Here is a 22,593-nt window from a genome sequence, read left to right as displayed (position 1 = left end):
TGATAAAATATCTATATTTTCACTTTTCATTGCCCCTCTGTTCGACTGTTTATCGTGGTTTCTTGGTTGTTTTAAGTTGTATTATTTGAATTATTTGTATAAGAGCAAATAATTCGGAAACCTAAGATTTGAGACTTAACTAACAGAAACAGAAGTTTTTCTTGGAGAACCTCAGAAACACCACATCATCATCAGCTGGAAGACGTCCACTGCTAGACAAAGGCCTCCCCCAAAGATTTCCATGACTATCGGCCCTGCGCTGCCCTCATCTAACGTATTCCGGCGATCTTGACCATATCGTCGGTCCATCCTGTGGGAGGCCTACCAACACTGCGTCTTTCGGTACGAGGTCGCCATTCGAAGACTTTACTGCCCCAACGGCCATCTGTCCGTTGAACTACGTGCCCTGCCCACTGCCACTGCTTCGCCGCTTATGTGGATGCTACCGTGGCCACGACGAGCGGGGCCGCCGGGGACTGGGGGCCAGTGCCTAAAAGTGTCTGACATATTTTGTAGGGTTTTTTGCCATAATCGCCACGCTTGGCAGGCGGGTTGGCAATCGTAGTAAATTGTGTGCTCTTAACGAAAGATGCTTCTGCCCATCCTCCGGCGTTTGTATCCCTTAGTCACCTTTTACGAGACCCACGGCAGGAGATGGGGTGGTGCTATTATGGTGCGACACCACACGCATACAGAATTACCTCAAGCAGTAATATTTTAGAAAAACAACGCCTTGAAAACCCGCCCCACGAATGCTTACTTCGATAGACTTGCATTGTACTCATTGTTTATTGTAATTATTTTTATCATCCACAGATTTCTTGGGTTCGACGGCGGGGAGATGACCTTCATCTACTATCTTTTGGACGCCACACATACTCTGCAGACTCGAGATATTCACTGGCCTTCGAGCAGCCAAATGATTGGCGTCTGCTCATCCAGTACGTGAGTGAAAGAGACGAAGGATATTACGAATGCCAAATATCCACACACCCTCCTTTGGTCAGAAGAGTACACCTTGCTGTAATTGGTGAGTTCTTTGTATTTCTAGCTATCCGTTAATACTCGTGTACATTTTGCGTTGGCTAATTTTTGTTCAACTTGAACCGAGCACCGAGTCTATTACGGCACAAGCAGATAATTCACTTATTTAATTTATTTTACGTCAATTAAAACGGTTTACACCAATTACATTAATTACACATTATTCATTATTAATTCAGACATTCATCTCGCTCATAGTACTTCAGGCATTCTGTCATTATTCCCGTCCATTGATTCGCAAACAAGTCACACTCAGGGTTTGCGTTCAGAAGAGCGTAGAGGGCGGTGAGAGTGCGGGTTATATGTGACTGTGCATTTGGTACTGTGCGCCTCTGTGGAACAGAAACAGTTCATGCCTATGGTTACGGAGGTATTTATCTCCATTAAAGTAACAAGAAAAGGGTTAAGCTGTTGTGGAATGTGATAATATGATCTCTTTGACAATAGTGTTCATCCGTTACACTTAAGGCACGTGTAGACTGCACCGCAACCGCATTGTTACCGTGCCGCGTAACTATGTCACAAACGAGGCGCTAACGAGCTGTCACCACATCACTGCTCCTTGATTTTGTCCTACTTCTGCAATTTTTTTGCAATGCATTGCTCTTGTAGCCTTCATTATGCCGAATTTATATAATAAAAATAAATTGATAGATACTTTTTTATGATAGAGATTTTCATATTATTTTGTGCCATAAGACTGCGCCATCTAAAAACATGTGAATGTCTTGTAGCCAAAATTGTACATTATTTTTACAATGTTAATAAACAATGACATAAAACAAACACAAGAGCATTGCATTATTATAAAGAGGCCTGCAATGCACAAAACATTGAAACAAAAACTGATGGCGCAGCGATTATATAAGGATGCGTTGTTAACGTTGCGGTACGGTGTCAGTGCGGCGGTGATACAATCTACGCGTGCACTTAGACTGTAGAGTGGCTCATAATATGCATTCAATTACTCCAGAATCAATACCAGAATACAATAGTACAAGTGCACTGTAGAAATAGATGGAGTAGCAGTTGACGAAAACTGAACATATAAATTCAAATTCAAATATTGTATAGGATATAAAATCACTTATTGAAAGTCAAAAACTACCACCCGTTCCAAATGGTAAGCCTCATACTTGAGAAGAACGGGTACAACAAACATAGCTTTTTTATGCTTTTATTATAAAATATGGTTACAGTGTAAAACTGTACAATAAAATTTATTATTCAAATAGCTTGTGGGTGGTAGGTCTATTTCCAATCAGTGGTATCATTAAGAAAGTCATTTATGTTATACATAGTAACCTTTATCACACAAACGTTTTTAGCAATTCTTTTGAATGTCGTAATACATTTGTTTTGAACATTATCTGGGATCTTGTTGTAGAAGCATATACAATACCCCACAAAAGACTCAGGTACTTACACGACTTAGCCGAGTAGAAGGCATTATAAGTTTATGTCTGTTCCTGGTATTAACATTATGGTTATGACAGTTTCTAGCAAATTCACTTTTATACCTATACACATACATAACATTATCAAGAATATATTGAGAGGCAACAGTCAAGATATTTATTTCTTTAAATTGTGCTCTCAATAGTTCTTTAGTTTTTAGTTAGACCTACCTATTTAAATTCAATAATAATTGACAATATTAAGATAACGAAATTTATAGTATTAAATCTATTATTGCATTGAATAACATCGTACCTATTATTATAGATACAATAAATTATTCTTGAAATACTAGCTCGTATTAGAAACGTTAACAAATAAATGTAGAAAGAAGCATTTAATTTGTGCTTCTCTTACTTTTATTCAAACGGGACACGATGAAATGTAGGTTTGGTTGGCTGGACACTGAAATACTCAGCATTTTAGCCTGCAAAATTCTTTTTGTAGAATTTTGTAAGGTATTTGAGTTCGCCAAAATTTCAAAATACTAAGCATTTCTGTTAATTAAGTTTTATTTACATTTCCGAAGTTAAATCGTATAAAGTGAACAATAGATTGTTCAAAGCCTGGATTACTTCATTCGATCGTCATTCAAAGATTCGAGATGAAAATTATATTTTTTCAATATCCCATTGAGTACGGTTAATATATATAAACTTTCAATGCGCTCTTGGACAAGAATGGTCAATGGGATCCATTCAATAATAGGTGTACTTTCCTAGTTTCTGATATGTTAAGGTACGCGGTGTGCATTGAAATTGTATCATTATTCCATTATTCTTTAATATTCCTCTTTTGTTTGTAATTTATCTTTTTACAAATACTTTCAACTACAATATTTATAAAGTGATAATGATAATCCGAAAAAAATAGAGTTATTGAGAAGAGTACCTAGGTCACACCAACCCCCTTAGTCATAATAGTCTGCTAACTTGAAGCATTGCTAATTCTCACTCTGTTTTCTTATATTGACCTAAGTCAGAATGAGAAAAAACACTCCTTAGCGGCTGTTTAAAGTTAGCGGACCATTATGAATAAGGGGGTAAAAGTTTTGCGTAACTTAAAGAAAACAACATGTTATAACCAAAATATTATGTTGCTGTTGCATGATGCTTTCATAATACTCCTCCTTTACATTTTAAACATTTTTTCATGCGATCGAACATTTTTTTTTAAAACAGGTGGACCACAGATTTAAAGGCATGTTTTCTACGTGCTGATTGAACGCTATCACTGCCTCTTCGGAATTGGTAAAAGTGTAACCTCTAATCAAATCTTTGATTTTGGGGAAAATACAGAACCACAGGTGCTAGGTCGGGGCCATAAGCAGGGTGGGAGATGAAATGTACTTTTTCGGACGCAAAAAATGATTTAGTTTTCTTGGCCGTGTGTGATATACGTTGTAATGATGAACGAGAACGCGGCTTTTTGGTCGTCTTTCGCGAACTTTATTTAACACCCTGGGTAAACAAATGGTAGAATACCACTCGGCTTTAACATTCTTTTGATCTTCAAATGGAATTGTGCAGATGGGACCCGTAGCCGAGAAAAAAAATGCGATCATTTTTTACCAACGTTTCTCGCCTGCCTCACTTTTGTTGGCCTGTTCTCATTTTCAAACACCAAGATTGCTGTTTCGTCTCCTGTGACAATGTCATAAACAGCATTAAAATGTCCGTGGTCGTACTTCATTAGCATCTGTGAGCACCATTCCACGCAAGCCCGCTTCCGCTCCGCTGTCAATTCATGAGGGATCCAAGGACAACAAATTTTCCGAACTTTCAATTCTTCGTGTTAAATTACTGAATTTGGCTCATACCAATCGCAAATAGTCCTCGAATTGTGTATATAGGTTAGCCGCGGGTTTTCTTCCATTAGCCGCTTAACAGTAACCACATTATTTTCGTTGACGGCTGTTGAAGGCCGCCCTTCACGAAATCCGTCATGTATAGAAACCCAACCTCTCTCAAATTCAGAAAACTATCGCCTCATGGTTCTCAAGCAAGGTGCTTCTCTCCCAAAAGCATTTTGAAGACGAGCGGCACTGTCTTGCGGTGAGAGAGAACTTCTAAAATCATAAAAAATCATAGTTTTAAAATCTTTTCGACTTTATTCCATTTTCGTTGCGTACGTAGAACTTTGATGTGTGATAAAAAACAATTGATAAATGATTTCCCGCCAATTGTTTTTTTAAATACTGAGAAGGTTGCAACCTTTAAAAAAATATAACATTCGAAATTCAAATATGTAGTTCCGATTAGCTAGAAGTGCAAAAGTTTTAGTGTGCCCCATGTGAATGCATCCCCACACATACTTAATAAATTTGATAATTTATAAGATACTAATTAATAATATACTCGTAAATAATTGTAAAAAATATAATAGCTTTAATTTTAAAAACATGAAGCAGACTTTCTGGTAACAGGATGAACTTTGCCACCACAAGTAGCGCCTTTCGCCGTTCACGATCATGACACATGGGCCAGCCATCGCCTCCCTCGACCATATCTTTTAGGGAAGGGAACGACCCGTTCCATGTCGCCGCCACAAGCAGCTTACGACGTAACGAAACAAAAAATCAGCACTCCAAGCTTATTATAGTGTTATCTGTTGCATGATCTAGACTTCGGTTTTTTATACGACGTGATTTGTCTATATGTATGGAACGTCACTGTGAATCACAATAATGTAATAATTATTAAGCATCGTAGCCAATATTGGATTGCAATACTCTGTTATATAGCAAGGCGTTATATTTTTACTTTTTATTCTGTTTAGCCTGAGCGAAATGGGGATGAGCGATTTCTTAAAAAAAACCCGCCAAGTGCGAGTCGTACTCGCCCATGAGGGGTTCTGTAGCAGCAAATAACATAATATATTTTTTATATTTCAGTTTTCGGAATGAACGGTATACCGTAATATATTGCGGTTTACGATATATGACGTATTTAAAAAAAAAACTACATACTTGATCTCGTTGAAACAAATTTTCTATGGAATTTTGCCTTACATCATGTAATTTTTTTAGTTTTATCAGTTTCTTACAGGGGGGGGGGGACACATTTTACCACTTTGGAAGGGTCTCTCGCGCAAACTTATAGAAAAAAAGATATTAGAAACCTCAATAAAATTTTTGAAGACCTATCCACACGTTTGGGTTTGATGAATAAAAAATTTGAAAAAATTTACGTTCTAAGTATGGGGAACCCCCAGAATTTAATGTCTTGTGTGCTAACTTTATAACATCGTATTTCACGGTGGTCTCATGCCGTTGCCATATGGAAATGTGAGCAGACAGAAAGTTAATGTTTTTTTTTCTATTTTTTGTGGTTATATAAATAGCTCTAGCTAATAGCTAAATCTTAATGTGGTTCACACAATACATCTGCTTAACAAGTTTCGACAGTATAGTTCTTGTAGTTTCGGAGAAGAGTAGCTGTGACATATGGAGGAATCTATAAGGGTTCCGTTTCTTACCATTTGGCTACGGAACGGTAAAGAAAAGTTTTGAGAATTAATTTACTCCCAATATAAGTATGTAAGGGTTAATTAATTACCTATATAATATTTATAGATTTGTTTTATTAATTATTCCTACATATTATAAATGAAACTGTTTTTTAAAAACTGGATAGATCCAAATAATTAATGGAAATACTAAGTTCCACAAATTTCGAACTCATTGAGAGTCTGTGTCTGTATACACCCTGGCCATAACAATGCAAGTTCGTTCAGTAATCTTGATATATACAAACAACACGAACGAGTCGGCTAGAGAAATATTAATAGTAAGTAATTTCTTTAGCCGAATGCCGAAAGAAACGACATCACCTTTCAAACAGCTAAACAAATAGTGTTTGCACAGAACGGCTTGACTACAGAAAAAGGCGCCGCTTCGCTATCCATCCAACATCTTATGCTAAGGACCCACCCACAAGTAATGTAAATAACTTAAATTTAGCTCATGTATTTTCCGACAGCGAGATACGTATTATGCCTCTCCCCATATTCGTAATTCGTGGTAGGTTGAATCGAATAGTCGATATGATAGTCTTAGATAATTTATACGTATAGATTGCTGTTAGGCATCACAATATGACAATAGCCCAGGTTTATTACTTTCAAATTCAAATTCAAATATTTTTATTCAAAATAGGATTTAAAATCACTTATTGAACGTCAAAAACTACCACCCATTCAAAAGAACTGCCTCAGACCTGAGAAGAATGGGCGCAAGAAACTCAGCGGGCTTTTTTTATTAATATAAAATATGGATTATAATGTAATATCGTACAATAAACATTTATAATTAAAGAGCCTGAGGGTGTTCACTTTAATCCCAGTCCGTGGTTTCATTAAGAAAATAGTTTATGCTGTAATAACTTTTCCCACACAAACGTTTTTTAATAATTCTTTTAAATTTCGTAATACATTTGTTTTGTACATTTTCTGGGATCATATTGTAGAAGCATATGCATCGCCCAACAACAGACTTACTACTTTAGTGTGTGTGACAAGCTACGTCTTACACTTGCGATACGTATTTCACTTTGTTTTATTGTGCGTGCGCTGCTGAAAATAGAGGTTAGCAGACTGTCGCTATACCTACTTTACGCTATATTTACCAGTGGGAGGCTCCTTTGCACAAGATTCCGGCTAGATTATGGATACCACAACGTGCTTATTTCTGCCGTGAAGCAGTAATGTGTAAACGTTACTGTGTTTCGGTCTGAAGGGCGCCGTAGCTAGTGAAATTACTGGATATGAGACTTAACATCTTATGTATCAAGGTGACGAGCGCAATTGTGGTGCCGCTCAGAGTTTTTGGGTTTTTTAAGAATCCTGAGCAGCACTGCATTGTAATGGGCAGGACGTATCAATTACCAACAGCTTAACCTGCTGGTCTCGTCACTCATTTTCATAAAAAAAAATTTGATGTGTTAATTATCATCATATCATGTGTTAGCTATCAATGTCTATGTAAACTTATATATTATTTATTTTATTTATTTATTTCAGGATACAAACAGTCATATTCAAGCATATTTACATAGTATATATATACAGATGTAGCAGTTCCATTAAATTATGTAGCAGTACGGTCTTGCATAAATTATGATAATAGTTATAATCTTTATATGTGTATATATATATTTCTTGTGTGCGTGTGTATGTCACTGAACTCCTCCTAGACGGCTGGAGCGATTTTGATGAAATTTTTTGTGTGAGTTCAAGGGGATTCGAGGATGGTTTTGATTGATAATAGAACTACCTCCTAAACGGCTGGACCGATTTTGATGATATTTTTTGTGTGTTCCAGTGAATTTGAGATTGGTGTGTATCTTCAGGTGGATTCGAGAATGGTTTAGATTCACAATTAAACTACCTCCTAAACGGCTGGACCGATTTTGATGATATTTTTGTTTGTTTCAGTGAATTTGAGATTGGTTTAGATTCTCAATTCCGTCCATATAATATAATTCGCCTGTTCATGTGTATGTTACTGAACTCCTCCTAACGGCTGGACCGATTTTTCAAATTTAAGACGTGTGTACAGGACAACATCTGTTGGGTCCACTAGTTATAATATGTGTTTACTTAAGTCCCAATGCGGTATTCAATATACTTTATTTTTCTCTGCACAAACAATAAGTGAATTTAATTTTCATGTGGTATTTCCAAGCCACACACCATGAGTACCATCAAAAAAACGCTCCTGTGATTCTTGTAATGTTGCAAGAGAATTGATGTAGCGGTGAATTCTTACCATTACAGTATTCGCAGCCTTCATTGTCCAACTGTATGTTAAAAAGATAGTTACATTTAGACATTGTTTGACCTACTTTTGTAAGCAATAACTTTTATCATTTATTTCACTTCCCCTGCACAAGCAAGGCACCAGTTATTTCACAACAGGGTGATAACTGCGCCCAAGCTCTTAGCCGGTGAGATTATGAAAGCAATTATATACAGTACGTTTTGGCCGTAAACGGGAGAGGCTTACAGCCCATGTGAGCCCTTTTTACTACCCACTGACAAAATCGTGTATGCCATCAAGTTTTAGGATTTGTTTCACTAAAAGAATAGCGATAGCTTCTACTTCACTGGAGATTATATATTTTTTTTAACTCACTTAATAATCTAATCAAAAACTTTATTTATTAAATAAATTTTGCTTTATTAAGGCTGACGTTCAAGCTGCTTTCATGAAGGTGCAATTTCTGTGTAGCTTATAATTATAGCGATAGACACTTAATGAAGCTATGCTGGGATCAAATCTTCAGGGATATTATTAATATTTTTTGACTTAACTCCTAAATAATCTAAATTTTCATAACATATTACAGTTCGCCTTCTAACGTGCGTATCGCAAACACACCCAATTTGGCTATTAAATATAAAAACAGGTAGTTTGGAGTCAGTATTTTTATTGTAAAAAGATTTTTGTTCGTTTATCATCTCTGCAGTGGAGAGTATTGTTATGATTTTCTTCTTTAAAAAAGCACATACGCAGAGTAAATGTTACCAAAGCCATATAGCTAATGTGTTTTATGATTCTTTAAGTGCTTAAAGGAATCTTTTGTAGTAATTTAATATCCAACCATCGCATAGCTTGAGATGGATAGAAGTTATGAAATCTCGGTCATAAAAATTGATTTCCGTTTATCGGTGTCTCAGTTACGCCAGTTATTGTTAAATTGTTTTCAATAAACCTAATCTATATTTTGTGGCTGCGGGTTGTGGGAACGACCATTTTATCGCAAAGTGTTACTACTACATTTAGCAAATGTAACATTATTTATTATTAATGTTTAACCTGATTCCTGCCGCCGAATTCCACCTTCGCACGACACGCCACAAGTTAGGCTTTAATCATCCCCACTATCTGGAGGTGTGGCGGTCCTCCACAGTGCGGTTTTCAAGGAGCTTTCTTCCACGTACTACAAAGCTGTGGAATGAGCTTCCCTGTGTGGTGTTTCCTGGACGATACGACATGGGTACCTTCAAAAAAAAGCGCGTCCACCTTAAAGGCCGGCAACACTCTTGTGATTCCTCTGGTGTTGCAAGAGAATGTGGGCGGCGGTGGTCACTTAACACCAGGTGACCCGTACGATCGTTTGTCCTCCTATTCCATTAAAAAAAAAAATATTATAAATTACGAGTAATATTTTGCGAAAAAATTAAGATTTAGTACAGTTATGAGTCTTCGGTATTCAGTTCTAGCTATTTTTATTGATATAAGATGTAAGCAAATCCGCTTCAGTAGAAACAGCTAATAATTAATTTGACAAACTGAGTGTTGGATTTGAAGTATTTTTTCTTTCTTTTTCTTAATTCTATTTTATGGAATATGTGGAAAAACAAACGAACAGGTCAGTTAAGTAGATACGCTTTTTTGCAGTTCGTTCGAATTTTGGTTAAACATTGAAGAAAATTCCTTGAAAACAGCAATACGGTGGAATGCCACACATCTACAAAGTGGAAATAATATTTAAAATTATTGCGTGTGGTGAAATAAAACGGCAGATTCAGGTGGAAACAGCTCTTAGAAACAATCCAGATGAATGCTGTAGAAAACACAAAATAATGTGATATCTATACCTATTATTTAATAATTTGTCAATATAGCAAAAAATCTAGTACCATTATCACTCCATTTTTTGCATAACTCTTGCTCGATTTTTCACCGACTTCAAAAAGGAGGAGGTTCTCAGTTCGATCGGAATTTTTATTATGTATGTACACCGATTATTCTGAGATTTATGTTATTCTTCACTATTTTGATGCGGTTTTATTATTTTACATAGTTTGGCCCAGTAGTTTTCAATTTATGAACATTTTTATGCAAAAATTTTTGTCTACGTGGATGATGTAATTGTTTTTTTGTATACGACTTTTTAGGGGTTTCATCCAGGTTGATTATATATTATTATTATTGACTGATACTAAAAAGTAAAAAATAAAAAAAAACTTTGTTTGCAAAAACCGAAAAACTGAAAAGTATCAAATAACTAAAAATTTAATACACCTTGCAAAACTTTTTTTTGTGGGTCAAAAGTGCCCCCAAATGAGGCGGTTACAAACAAACATAGATACGGGTGAAGCTAATAAAAGCGTGTAAAATTTTACAACTTATGAAGAAAAGAGTCATTTCGATCATCAGTGTGTGTGTTGCAGGGATATGATAATAACAGAGATTTGGTCAACTCCTTAAGCGATTTGATGAAATCACGGAGTATGTTAAATTAACAGCACTATTTTATCATTTCTCGAAACAAATCTAGTGATTTGATCAAATACCAGAATTGGTTCCGCTAAATGACAGTAAGTGACGCCACTAGAAGAACTTAACACGTAAAAGCGAACGAAGCGAGCTTCAGACTTGAGGCATACCGGGGTATGCATAGCATATCGGGACTCGGACAGGTTAGGTAGAAGGGGATGGCGGGGAATGCCCTTCCACCTGTGAGGTGCTTCGTGGTTTTTTTTTAAATTATATGAGTCCCGTGAAACGGGGCTTCTACTTGGCCTATAAAGTAACTCTTATCTGTTTTGAGGTAAGGTAACTTTAATGTTATTCTCATGAGAATGGTGCGTTATCTTTTCATGGGAGCGATGCCCGGGACAGAGGACTCCCCCCCTTGCCCTCTCCCCCCCTGCACTTGCGATACAATACAAAATTTTTACTAAATTATATTTAAGTAAAAGTTAAAACAACTTTATCAAACTAGGCTTAACTTAAGCGCTTTGGAATCGCCACTGTAAATTCGGAAAAAGTAGAGCAGAGTAGTAAGTAGGTGAAAAAAACATTCAAAGAAACTCAACGGCCACTCTTTTCAATCAACCCGTACGCTTGTTTTTCCTCATATTCCATAAAAAAAATAAAATCAATAGAGTATTTTACAATGGCTGTAATATACATAACAAATTAGTTTGTAAGGCGCTTCATCCAATATATATAATGTGTTACTTAAAAGCGTTTTTCATACCAAATATTTAATAAAATTAAATCTTATCAAATAAACCTTTCGAATACCAAAGAAGAGACTTTTTGTTACTTCACGGAACTAACACTGGCATTTGATCAAATCACTAGATTTGCTTCGAGAAATGATAAAATCGTGTTGTTATTTTAACATCCTCCACGATATGACCAAATTACTAGTATATAGTATATACTATACATCGACATGTATTTTGGTGTCAATTAAAAAGTAGCTAAAGCAGATAAACATTTAATCTTAAAATTTGCTTCAAGTTTTTGAACAGATGAAATTAAAAAATTAGGAAATAAATTTATAATAGATGAAATTAATAAATTAGTGGCTTTTAATGATGAAGATTATGATGAGAGCGTACAGCATCACGAGGTACTGAGTGTGTCATTAGATAACTTAGAGGTGGATGAAAATTAGCTAATACATGGTCATAATGAGGAAAGTTCTGATGTCATGATATTACCCAATTACTACTTATTGCACTGGCTTGTAGAATCTAAAACTTTACATTTTTTCGATGTCTGCTTAAAAAAAACAAAACAAGTGAACTGAGAATGCAATATGATCCCAAAGTTATTGTAATAACAAAAACTATCTTTGGAATAAATGAACAAAAATAAACTGTGACCACAGTAAGCTTGATGTGTTTTTCTATGAGTTGTAGTCGAAAAACATGTAGATGACTATTATATTATTACTAGCAAGAATTGCAAAAACAAAACAGGATCAATGGTGATACAACTACATTTTGGTAGTGGCTGATGTCCTAATGGAACCTCGTCTAAAAGAGAGAATAAATACTCCAGCATTGCAGGGAGATATTAAGGTACTGCTAAAAGCTACAAGGTATATTAGGTAATTACCTGTTCCTGAACCGGCAAATATTCAAGAGCTAAATTCGAGTGCAAAAACATATGCATTGTGACCAATGGAGCTAGAAGATTGACGTTTTGTTAACTTGATGGTCAATATGTAGATAATACGCTCTCTTGGAGTTTTCCAGAAAAATCTGTCAAGAACTCGAACGATTTACAAAGTAGAAAGACATGAAATATTATTCAACGTTTCAGCGTGGATTACTTACATTTACACTACATTATATTACACCAATTAAACAACGCAATATATTTTTGACTACAATGACAAAGGAGGTGCCCAAACTTCATCGCAAATGTGCATAACATACTTTATATATGCGGGTGGTAGTAAATTGCCCCCTTTGTAGTTTACTTCTCGTAGGTGATATAAATTCATAGCTTCTCACGGATTATTACATACAGTGATAAGAATACCTAATTATTATTTTGCGATAGTAAGAAACTGACTTTATTTATTTGAGAGATACAAGGGCACTAGGGCGTCTGCTCGTTGTCTGTAGTTCGGTCACACTAAAGAGAAATATGATCACACCTTATCATATAATAATTATCAATAACTGTATACAAACAGACAGTACATAAATCTAACGCTTAGTAGTTGTTTAAGGAAAACGAGACGAGGCATAATGTTTCTTACTATATACAAGGAAAACAGGAGCGTCGCTGACATTAATTGACTATTAAAAGTATTCAAAACGTTACTCGTATTATATAGCAAATCAAAAATAAAATAGGTTAAATAATCTTTTTGACTTCACTGATAAAAGAATTGTACAAATACGTAAATAAATTACATCATCACCCAAACGGAATATAAAAGTTATACAAACAGTAGATCGGCTTAAAACAAACGAACTCGGATTTGTTTTAAACTTTTCCTTGCCGCAGTACAGAAATATCAGTACTATGTGGACTGCAAAATTAATTTTAAATGTACTACAATGGGCCATAATTTATGTTACAGTTAAAAAAGCATTTATGTTTTTATGACCTTTTTTATGAAAATACGGGACGAGACGACGGGCAGGACGTTCAGCTGATGGTAATTGATACGCCCTGCCCTACATTACAATGCAGTGCGGCCTCAGGATTATTGAAAAATCCAAACATTCTGTTCGATACTACAATTTCGCTCGTCGCCTTGAGACATTTGCCCAATAATTTCACTAGTTACGGCGCCCTTCAGACCGAAACACAGTAATTACACATTACTGCTTCGCGGCAGAAATTGCGGCATCCTGTGCCAAGGAGCCTCCCACTGGTAAACGTCTGATATGCGCTCTTAACTACGATTTAATACAGAAAAATACTACAAATGAGTGTCTTGACTTCGCAATTAAAATACCCAAATAATTTTACAATTACCGAAGAATCGTATATATGCAAGTTGATATAAAATATAATTAAAAGCGTATTCGATGCTTATAATAAAAATATTGAGGTTCTAGGTTATGAGAGTCAAAAGAAAGAAAATATTAAAATAAATTTTCGTGCAAAAATGTAACGCTATGAGCCAAAAATATATTATTGAAATGACAATAATTGACAGCCCTTGTCAACTTTGTTATTACGTTTGCTTTCACTGTTACAGTTGTTCCTAACTTTTTGACGCTTTTGTGGATTAATAAGCGACTTGGCTTTTATAATATGTTTTTAAGCTTTTATCATCGCGAAATTTTAACATAGTTATTATTACGTGTACTCACAATATATAGTTCCTAGTGATTTGGATGGTTTAAACTAAAATGCGTTCCGTTAATTTCCAACTTCCGTATTCTTCGTAATTCAGGCTATTTAGTCTTCTGATTATCGTAACTAGTGTCTATAATGCATTAGGTACGTTTTACTATTCTTTCAACTAAGTTATTATCAATTGTAGGTACTTACCTACTTCTGAGTACAATTAATAGTATATAATTAATATTTATCTTTTTTATTTAACTTTTTTAGATATACGATTAGCTTTATTGTAACTTTTATCCCGTTCTAGAACTACAGCTAAGTTTCCAATATGTATGATATCGCTATCAGTGGGTCCCAAAACAAATGCAAGCCCGCCATTCTCTTTTAATTTTTTTTTATTCGATAGTAATAATCATTCCGACTTTTATGTATTATAGACATTATATTATTATCATATTTAAAGGAACGCTAGGCTAAATCAGCACGTTTTTATCTTCCAATTTTTAACCAAACCGTTACCTTTGATCTGGTGCATGTTTGATTCAAGCAAAGAATAAATAAAAATATATTTAGATAACCGTAGCGAAGCAAGTGCTAACAAGCAAAATAAGTAAAAAATCTATAAGTAGAACATCACAAGTGGAACAAGGCGGTGCGGTTGGAGCAGAAGAGGCTTGCCAGGAATCGGTACGAATGTCGGTAGAAAAGTTGGGGTTAGCACTGAGTAATTAAATCATAATAATTTTGTTTCAATCTGTCTATTATTTAACTATAAATTTATTTCAAATAGTAAAGTTGAATAGATGTCGAAGGTTAGAGACTTTTTCATCAAAAGGCATGAAAAAGTCATAGAAGTTTACGTGTGTATGTGTTACAAATCTGATATAGGCGAAGGTATAGACTAAAAGGATCGGAAATTTTTACAGGCTTCACCGATTTTGAATCCAAAAATTGTACTGGATTGCAGTCGTGGTAAAAATGTATCAGTGTACGGGATTAACTTACAAGCTAAAATTCACATATTCGCAATACTCTTCTATGATACAAAAATGTGCTGGTGACATCATGTCCATTTCTGTGAAGCGTGGTTTGATATTCCACCTTAGCTATAAATAAAATCTGTATATTAATTAATTCATGGCCGTTAAATGGACACGAATTAATTATTAAAAGTCTCCTGAGCCTTTAAGTTCCTGGTCCATTGTGCATTTAAATATATTACACTATTATTTCACCAAAATTCTTAGATGTGATCCAAATAATATATTTTAAAAATGCTGCACTGGAGACGGAAGAAGTACGGAAGACCTTCAAAGCAAATACTGCAGTATCAGGCGGAAAAGCCGATCTTGCTATAATAATATTATACATTAAATAATAAATTAGAAAACTATTATTACTGTTTTATTTTTACCCTAAAGTTGCCACAATTTCAGTGTTTAGTAGTCACCCTAATTAAATTTCATCCAGGTTGAATTTTTTCTAAGTTCAATGCTTATAACGTTTGTGTCGAATTAAAACGAATTAGCGGACATTTCGGACTCATGCCCATAGCTTTAAGATATGAGACGAAGAGACAAAGAACACCATCGATGGGTCATGAACATAAAATATTGTATAGAACATACAAAAAGAGTTACTTTCCTTTCCAGCTTCATTAATATGTTAGTTTGACGTTAATATGTTAATTTTCATTAAAATTGGTTTGATACTCACCCACACTCATAAAATACTTATTCTTAAGGCCTTTGCGGTCTGCCTTATCCTTTCTATGTCACCGAATGATACTTTACTTATAAAAATACTTACTTTGTTGTTGAAAAACACAATAAAATAATTCGAGACCTATCTGGAACTACACCTACCCTTTATTGATTCGATATTGTTGGGTATTGGCTCAGAATATTATAAATTCCAAATACTAATTATATTTTCCTTTCACAGTACCAAGAGTGGAAATAGTCGACGAAAGAGGTCGTCCTATACAAGATAAATTCTACAAAGAGGGCTCTATAATTGAGCTACGTTGCCTTGTGAGTGAGGTACCCGAATCAACTAGACAAGTTATCTGGAAAAACGGAGAGAGACTACTGAACTACGATACGAAAAGAGGTGGTATTAGGTAAGTGGCTTCAGGACTTATATTTATTTATGGGATAGAAGTATGTTTTGCTTAATCTTTTTGATGCTAGGGGCTCTTTTCTTACGCTAGTCTGATTGAAAAGTCGAGTATAGAGCAAATTTGATTGTATATATTAAATGTGTATACCACGTATATACATAACATATTATGCTACAATTATTATATCCAACTACAGGGGATATTCACAAAATGAGGCGGAAGAGTGTAGTTCGTAATTTAGAGCCATCGTAAAGGAAAGTAACATCATTATTAAAATTAACAAAAGTCTTAAGTTCTGGGGTACCGCAAGGGTCTGTCTTGGGTTATTCATTATCTTCATTTACGATATCGGTGATTTTGAAATATACAGATGTATAAACAATCATAACGACTGTCTCTTGTTGCGAGAAGTCATCAAAAGATTTGATTTATATTGTTCTTTAAGTAATTAATACCTCGCTACAGATAAATGTAAAATAATAACATTCACAAGGAAGCGCAACCAAAACAAAGCATACAAGATTTTATAAACGAAACGTCACTCGAACGGTTAACTCAGTCGGAAAGAGCACTCGCACGGAACGTGAGAGCTGGCGGTTCGCGGCCCGCATGGTTCATAAAATTTTGCTTAAGACATAAAGCTTAAAAACATAACAAATTGTTTACAAGTACTAAGTGCGAAAGACTTGTACGTAATGCTGGACTCAAAGCTATTATTTGACAAACATTATTGCCATTACAAAAAAAGCACATCGAATGATAAATTTTGTTTACTGCTTAACAAAAAATTTAAAAAACAAGAGAGCTACTTGATACTTTCCCTCGCACTTATGACGTCCCTAATTGAATACGCATCATCAGTCTGGAACCCCATATACGATATTTATAGATGCAGCGTTGAATCCATACAGCGAAAATTCACAAAAGATATCAGCCGTACGAAGAACAAATTCTCAACCTTAAACTCCCTACGCTTCAGAATAGAAGACTAATGCTAGATATGATGACCCTAAGATGCATTTGCGTTTCTGATTTGGATTCATGTGATATTCTCTTGTCTCAAATTAATTTTCGTGTTCCTCGATATACATCGAGATTGGTTCACTTGTTTGCCTTACCTTCATCTCGAACCAACACAGGTCGAAGAGCTCCTTAAGAATGTGCTCGTTGTTTATATATAATCTTAGTGGAATAGATATGTTTAATACAAGTAGGAACTCTTAAATGTGAAGTAAGAAGAAACAAACAAAAATAGGATATAAATTCCACCGTTTATTTATATACTGTTTTTTTTCTACATTATTGTCTTCTTGTAGATTTTTTTATTTTGTATAAAGTAGTTTAATCATTATTCATTTGTTCACACGTCACCTTTTTTTAGAATTTTAGTAATTACTTTAACTTTTAACTTCATTCATTTTCATACATTAATTGCCAAGAGTCGGAAAGACCTAGATTCTTTAATTTTCTTCTGATAGAACTGACTAATAATAAGAATTTAAAATACTAGATATTTAAATAATTAAAATTTGAAAAAAAATTTCAAGTGTAAACGTTGCGTATATAAAAAAAATGAAATTGACTAGTTCATACTTGAACTGTTTGTATGAACTAGTCAGTTCATACAAACAGTTCAAGTTGATATTCAACAAGTTAATAGTTCTGTTAAATTTTTAGCAAAACGATTTTTATCGATTTTTTTCAAAGTTTACGGATATTTCAAATGAACGCTATTTAGGAGTTTGAATTTTGAACCGAGTGAACACATTCTAACAAGTACATAATATTTCATGTGTCTGTAGTTTGGTTTCTCAATATGACAGAAGCTGCGTGTGTCATATCGTATTACGTTATCTGTAGGTCGATGTGTGACGGCTTTCATGATTAAAAATAATATCACTATTAGGGGCAGATTATATCCCTTACTACGTGGGCCGCTTAAACAATTTGCTTTATTACCTATTCCGTTCTAACATAATAATAGGTTGGGGAAAAACTCTTCTCGCATATACGAGTAGTATGTCTAAACTTGTAATATCTAGTCTAGTCGTATCTATTGTAGTGTCTAATTGTTTCGAGCTGTTGTCATTTGTTTCTTTCTGTCAAACTGAGTGTAACCAATGAAGAACTTCGATACATTTTAAATGTTATTACAAAAATATAAAATACAAGGCAATCCGCGAAAAAATTTGTGACGATTACGGTCCTAAGCGTTTTTAATCCGGAAAGGATATCAGTTACATATTATAAAATATACAATATTTTTTAAAAATATCTTTTGAATCTTCCCAATACCTTATGGTGTAATAATAATATAAGAAATCGAAAAGGTGAGAAGTTTTCATTCCAAAATATGTTCATCCTCAACATAATATTTATATTTCGTTGTTCTGATGCAAATAGCATTTCACCACTAGTGGGAGGCTCCTTTGAACAGGATGCCACCTAAACGGTGACTATTTCTGCCGTGAAGCAGTAATGTGTAAATATTACTGTGTTTCAGTAGTCAGGCGCCGTAGCTAGAATTGTAGTGCCGCTTTGAATTTTTGTTTTTCAAGAATCCTGAGCGGCATTGCATTGTAATGGCAGGGATTATCAAATACTTTCAGCTGAACGTCCTGCTCGCCTCATTCCTAATTTTCATAAAAATAAAAATAAAAAATTATTAAATGATTTTTTATGTTGAAGGAAATAATAACGATTGCAATTGTAGTCTACTGCAATCGATCATTAGACAAATTAATTAAAAACTAATTTAATCCCTGACAGTTATTCAAATAGGTTACACATAAAATAATTTAGGCTTTAGTAGTTTGGAATTAAAATGTCGCTGGAAGCCGCGTATGACAAAATTTTATATGATTGTTGGCGCATAAAAGCACTGCGTGGGCTAACGTTGCGATATAGACTTCAGAAAATCTTTGGGCTGCATCATGTAGAATCGAATATGTCTGATATGCTTCTTAAGGCTGTATTTAGTGCTCGACTGACGGTCAGCGCTTACGTCAGTCGAGCACTAAATGCAGCCTTAAGGCGAAGAGTAAGCAGAAAACACGCAAACAAGGTATTTTTAGACAAGTTTTGTGGTGAAAATATAGCATTTGGAGTTATTAACACTACTTTATCTTGTTACACATACCCTTAAATCTTACTTGTAGGTTGCTAATGCTTGCTGTTAGTTAAACTTAACACTCCAGAGCTATTATGAACTACCAGTTTTGTTTGCAGTTAACAAGTTTTTTCTTGGCATGATGCATTTGTTTAATATACTGCTCTCATAAAAGTTGTTCTTATAGCTTTTACTTTTTGTGTTGGTACATTTATTAAGATTAGTTATCAATAATGAGGATTGTAAGCAACTAAACTGTTTGCGCCTGTTAAAATGTCAAATTTTCGACGAATTTTGAAAATATTTGTTTTGTTACATAGGAGCCGTGAACTCATATCGCTCAAGGTCGCCGGCATTTAGTGTCGCCTTAAGCCGGGCGCTATTTACCATTGCGTCATTCAAAGAGGATGGAAATACGGCGTCATTCTGAACTTTAGCTTGTGCTAGTGCTCACTTCTTGTGTTGTTTTATCATTATGTTCGATACGGAGCGTTTTAGTGTTGAAATATCGATCGATGAATGCTCGACTAGCCTTTTTTTATTTAGTCCACATAACTGACTACAATTGTATGGATTGCAAAGTAGTAAAATATACAAAAATACTATTTATCAATTGAGTCTACTGGATGTGGACGTGGCATGCGTGATTAAGTGATACAATAACTACAGCGCAACAAAACACGCTAAACAAATAAGCTTGATAAAAACAGGCCTTATTCTAACAGCCAATAACAAGAAAAAAAAATATTAACAGATTACTTACTTGCTAACTTATCTATGTACTTAATTTATTTTTTATTTTGGGTATATTGTCACAGAAGATATCTTTAGCATCTCTATAATGATTTGCAAAAAATTGCATTCTTTATCTATACTATGATCACTAAGTTTGGTTCTGCTTTGTGGTAAACCGAAAGTCTTGCGATTATGTAAGCGGCCTTAAGCCTTGTATAATGTGAAGTTGAACGACTACGCCAATCGACGTCTACACTTTTTTTGTCATTTAATAATTTTAATAATATTAAAGATGTGGTGAAAAAACGGCAATAATCCGTATTTTGTTTAGTTTGATAGTTTGCTACAGCATTCACGAAGTGATTTCAGATTGAATTAATGAAAAGTCTTTTGAGTTGATGAATGAAATAATATAATACTTTTTATTTGAGGATTTCTAGCAATTTTTAATTACTTTTATCATCAGAGCTGACGTTTTTTCAATTAATTATCTGAAATAATATCCTTTTTAATAAATAAAATCAATTCATAAGCGACTGAGTTATGAGATAAAAAACATAGAAAAAAGAACATACTCAGGAATTGAAAACGTCCTTTTCAAATCGGTTAAAAACAAAGAACTCGTCAATCTGAAAAGAAAATTTGATTCTTGTGCATGTGACTCTTTTCTCATTTTTTTTATGAAAATAAGGGACAAGACGAGCAGGACGTTCAGCTGATGGTAATTGATACGCCCTGCCCATTACAATGCAGTGCCGCTCAGGATTCTTGAAGCCCCAAAAATTCTGAGCGGCACTACAATGTTAAGTCTCATTTGCCCAGTAATTTCACTAGCTACGGCGCCCTTCAGACCGAAACACAGTAATGCTTACACATTACTGCTTCACGGAAGAAATAGGCGCCGTTGTGGTACCCACAATCTAGCCGGCATCCTGTGCAAAGGAGCCTCCCACTGGTAAACACATGTTCACAGGCAACTTTTATTATGTTGATTTACTTTTATTTGATTGATATAATGCTTTCTATATCTACATGAACTCCAATCTTAATTGTGCGTGATTTTTTTAGACACAAAGGTAAATTTATGATAAGCTTAGGTATACATATTAACTTAGTCATGCCCTATCAAAATAAAAGTACCTTAAGCCCGAGAAGAACAGGCGCTGGTAACTGTTTTGGTAGATAATATTTGTATGTTGTTTTGGTTCAAATCTTGTATATAATATTGGATTTATTGTCCATAACAGTCATAGATGAATTCTGCATGTAGGTTTGGTTGTATGAGAATACGTTCTTATGATATGCGTTACCTAGTTTGATATCCAGGTTAATCTCCTTATAAAGGATCATTTCATCTGTCAACAAATGGGAAAACTAACGAGTGAGAGGCTTCCTAGCACAGCATGCCAGCTAAATTGTGACCAGGCCAGCGCCATTTTGTGCCGTGTAGTAATAATGTGGAAGCATTAATGTGTTTTGGTTTGAAGCACGCAGTAGCAAGTGAAATTACTGGTATCTAAACATTTACCCCCTTATTCATAATGGTCCGCTAACTTAAAACAACCACTAAGAAGTGTTTTTTCTCATTCTGACTTAGGTCGATAGAAGAAGACAGAGTGAGAATTAGCAATGCTTTAAGTTAGCAGACTATTATGAATAAGGGAGTTAATATATGAAAACTACGTGCACAATTTGGGTGCAATTCGATGTATACAAATTATCAATCCACCGACATTATATGAATATGGATTTAAAGGAATAAGAAAATTTAAGTAGTAAAAAAAAATGAAAAATGCTAAAAGTTTCAAAATTTATTATTATGTGCAGAAATTTAATATCTATATAATATATTGGAGCTGAGAAGAATATAAGACACGTATATTTATGTTAATTGAGTTGGTTTGAAACATTTTGAAATACTGAATATAAGCAGGTAATTTGAATTATTTTTAATGCAAATAAATTTGTATTATGCCTGTGAAGTATAATTAAAATAATTTATGTAAAAGTCTAAACTAATTAAAAGATTAGTACACTCAAAGTATATGTATCTGTAAAAGTATTTCGAAAGTACTAAATGTGCATAAAAATCGAAATGAAATAGCGAAAAAGTGAAAAATAGGACTAGTAAAATTTATAGAAGCACAGAAATACAAAAGCCGCCTGAAGTACATCGTATTGTTGAGAAGTATTTGTTTTTAGAGAATTTTTACGTACGGTAACTATTGCAGAGACTGAATACATTTTGCATTTCGAGAGGGCTTACAAAAACAAAAACTTCGGAATATTTTGAACATGGAACTTGAAGTTCAACAGTAACAGGGAAAGAAAGAGTTTTTTTTTTTATTTGTTTATGCAAAATTCCATGAATAGGATTTTCTTTTAAATCATTATATATGCTTTTGTGCTATGTATGTATTGTATTTTATATGTACAAGCTATAATTATTGTTTTAGGCGTCATACATAATTTTCTGTCAAATATTTTTTCTATAAAATATAGGATATTTTTCTGCAAAATAGTGATAATGATTTATTTTTAAATAAGTTCCTAAAACTGATTTAA

The 22,593-nt window shown here is 34.4% G+C and overlaps 1 protein-coding gene across 1 annotated transcript in view; it reads left to right on the top strand.

Annotated features, from left to right (window-relative positions):
* Positions 1-22,593, top strand: part of LOC126978997 (uncharacterized) — a 262,335-nt gene that overhangs the window by 221,043 nt on the left and 18,699 nt on the right. The window contains exons 5-6 of the mRNA XM_050828140.1: positions 817-1,030; positions 16,007-16,184. Of these exons, the coding sequence (XP_050684097.1) occupies positions 817-1,030; positions 16,007-16,184 (392 nt within the window). The remainder of the gene's footprint in view (positions 1-816; positions 1,031-16,006; positions 16,185-22,593) is intronic.

This window comes from Leptidea sinapis, chromosome 3, assembly GCF_905404315.1.
Source record: "Leptidea sinapis chromosome 3, ilLepSina1.1, whole genome shotgun sequence".
Lineage (NCBI taxonomy): Eukaryota > Metazoa > Arthropoda > Insecta > Lepidoptera > Pieridae > Leptidea > Leptidea sinapis.
Note: the sequence above shows the minus strand (reverse complement) of the source record. Positions and strands in the feature narration are given on the sequence as shown.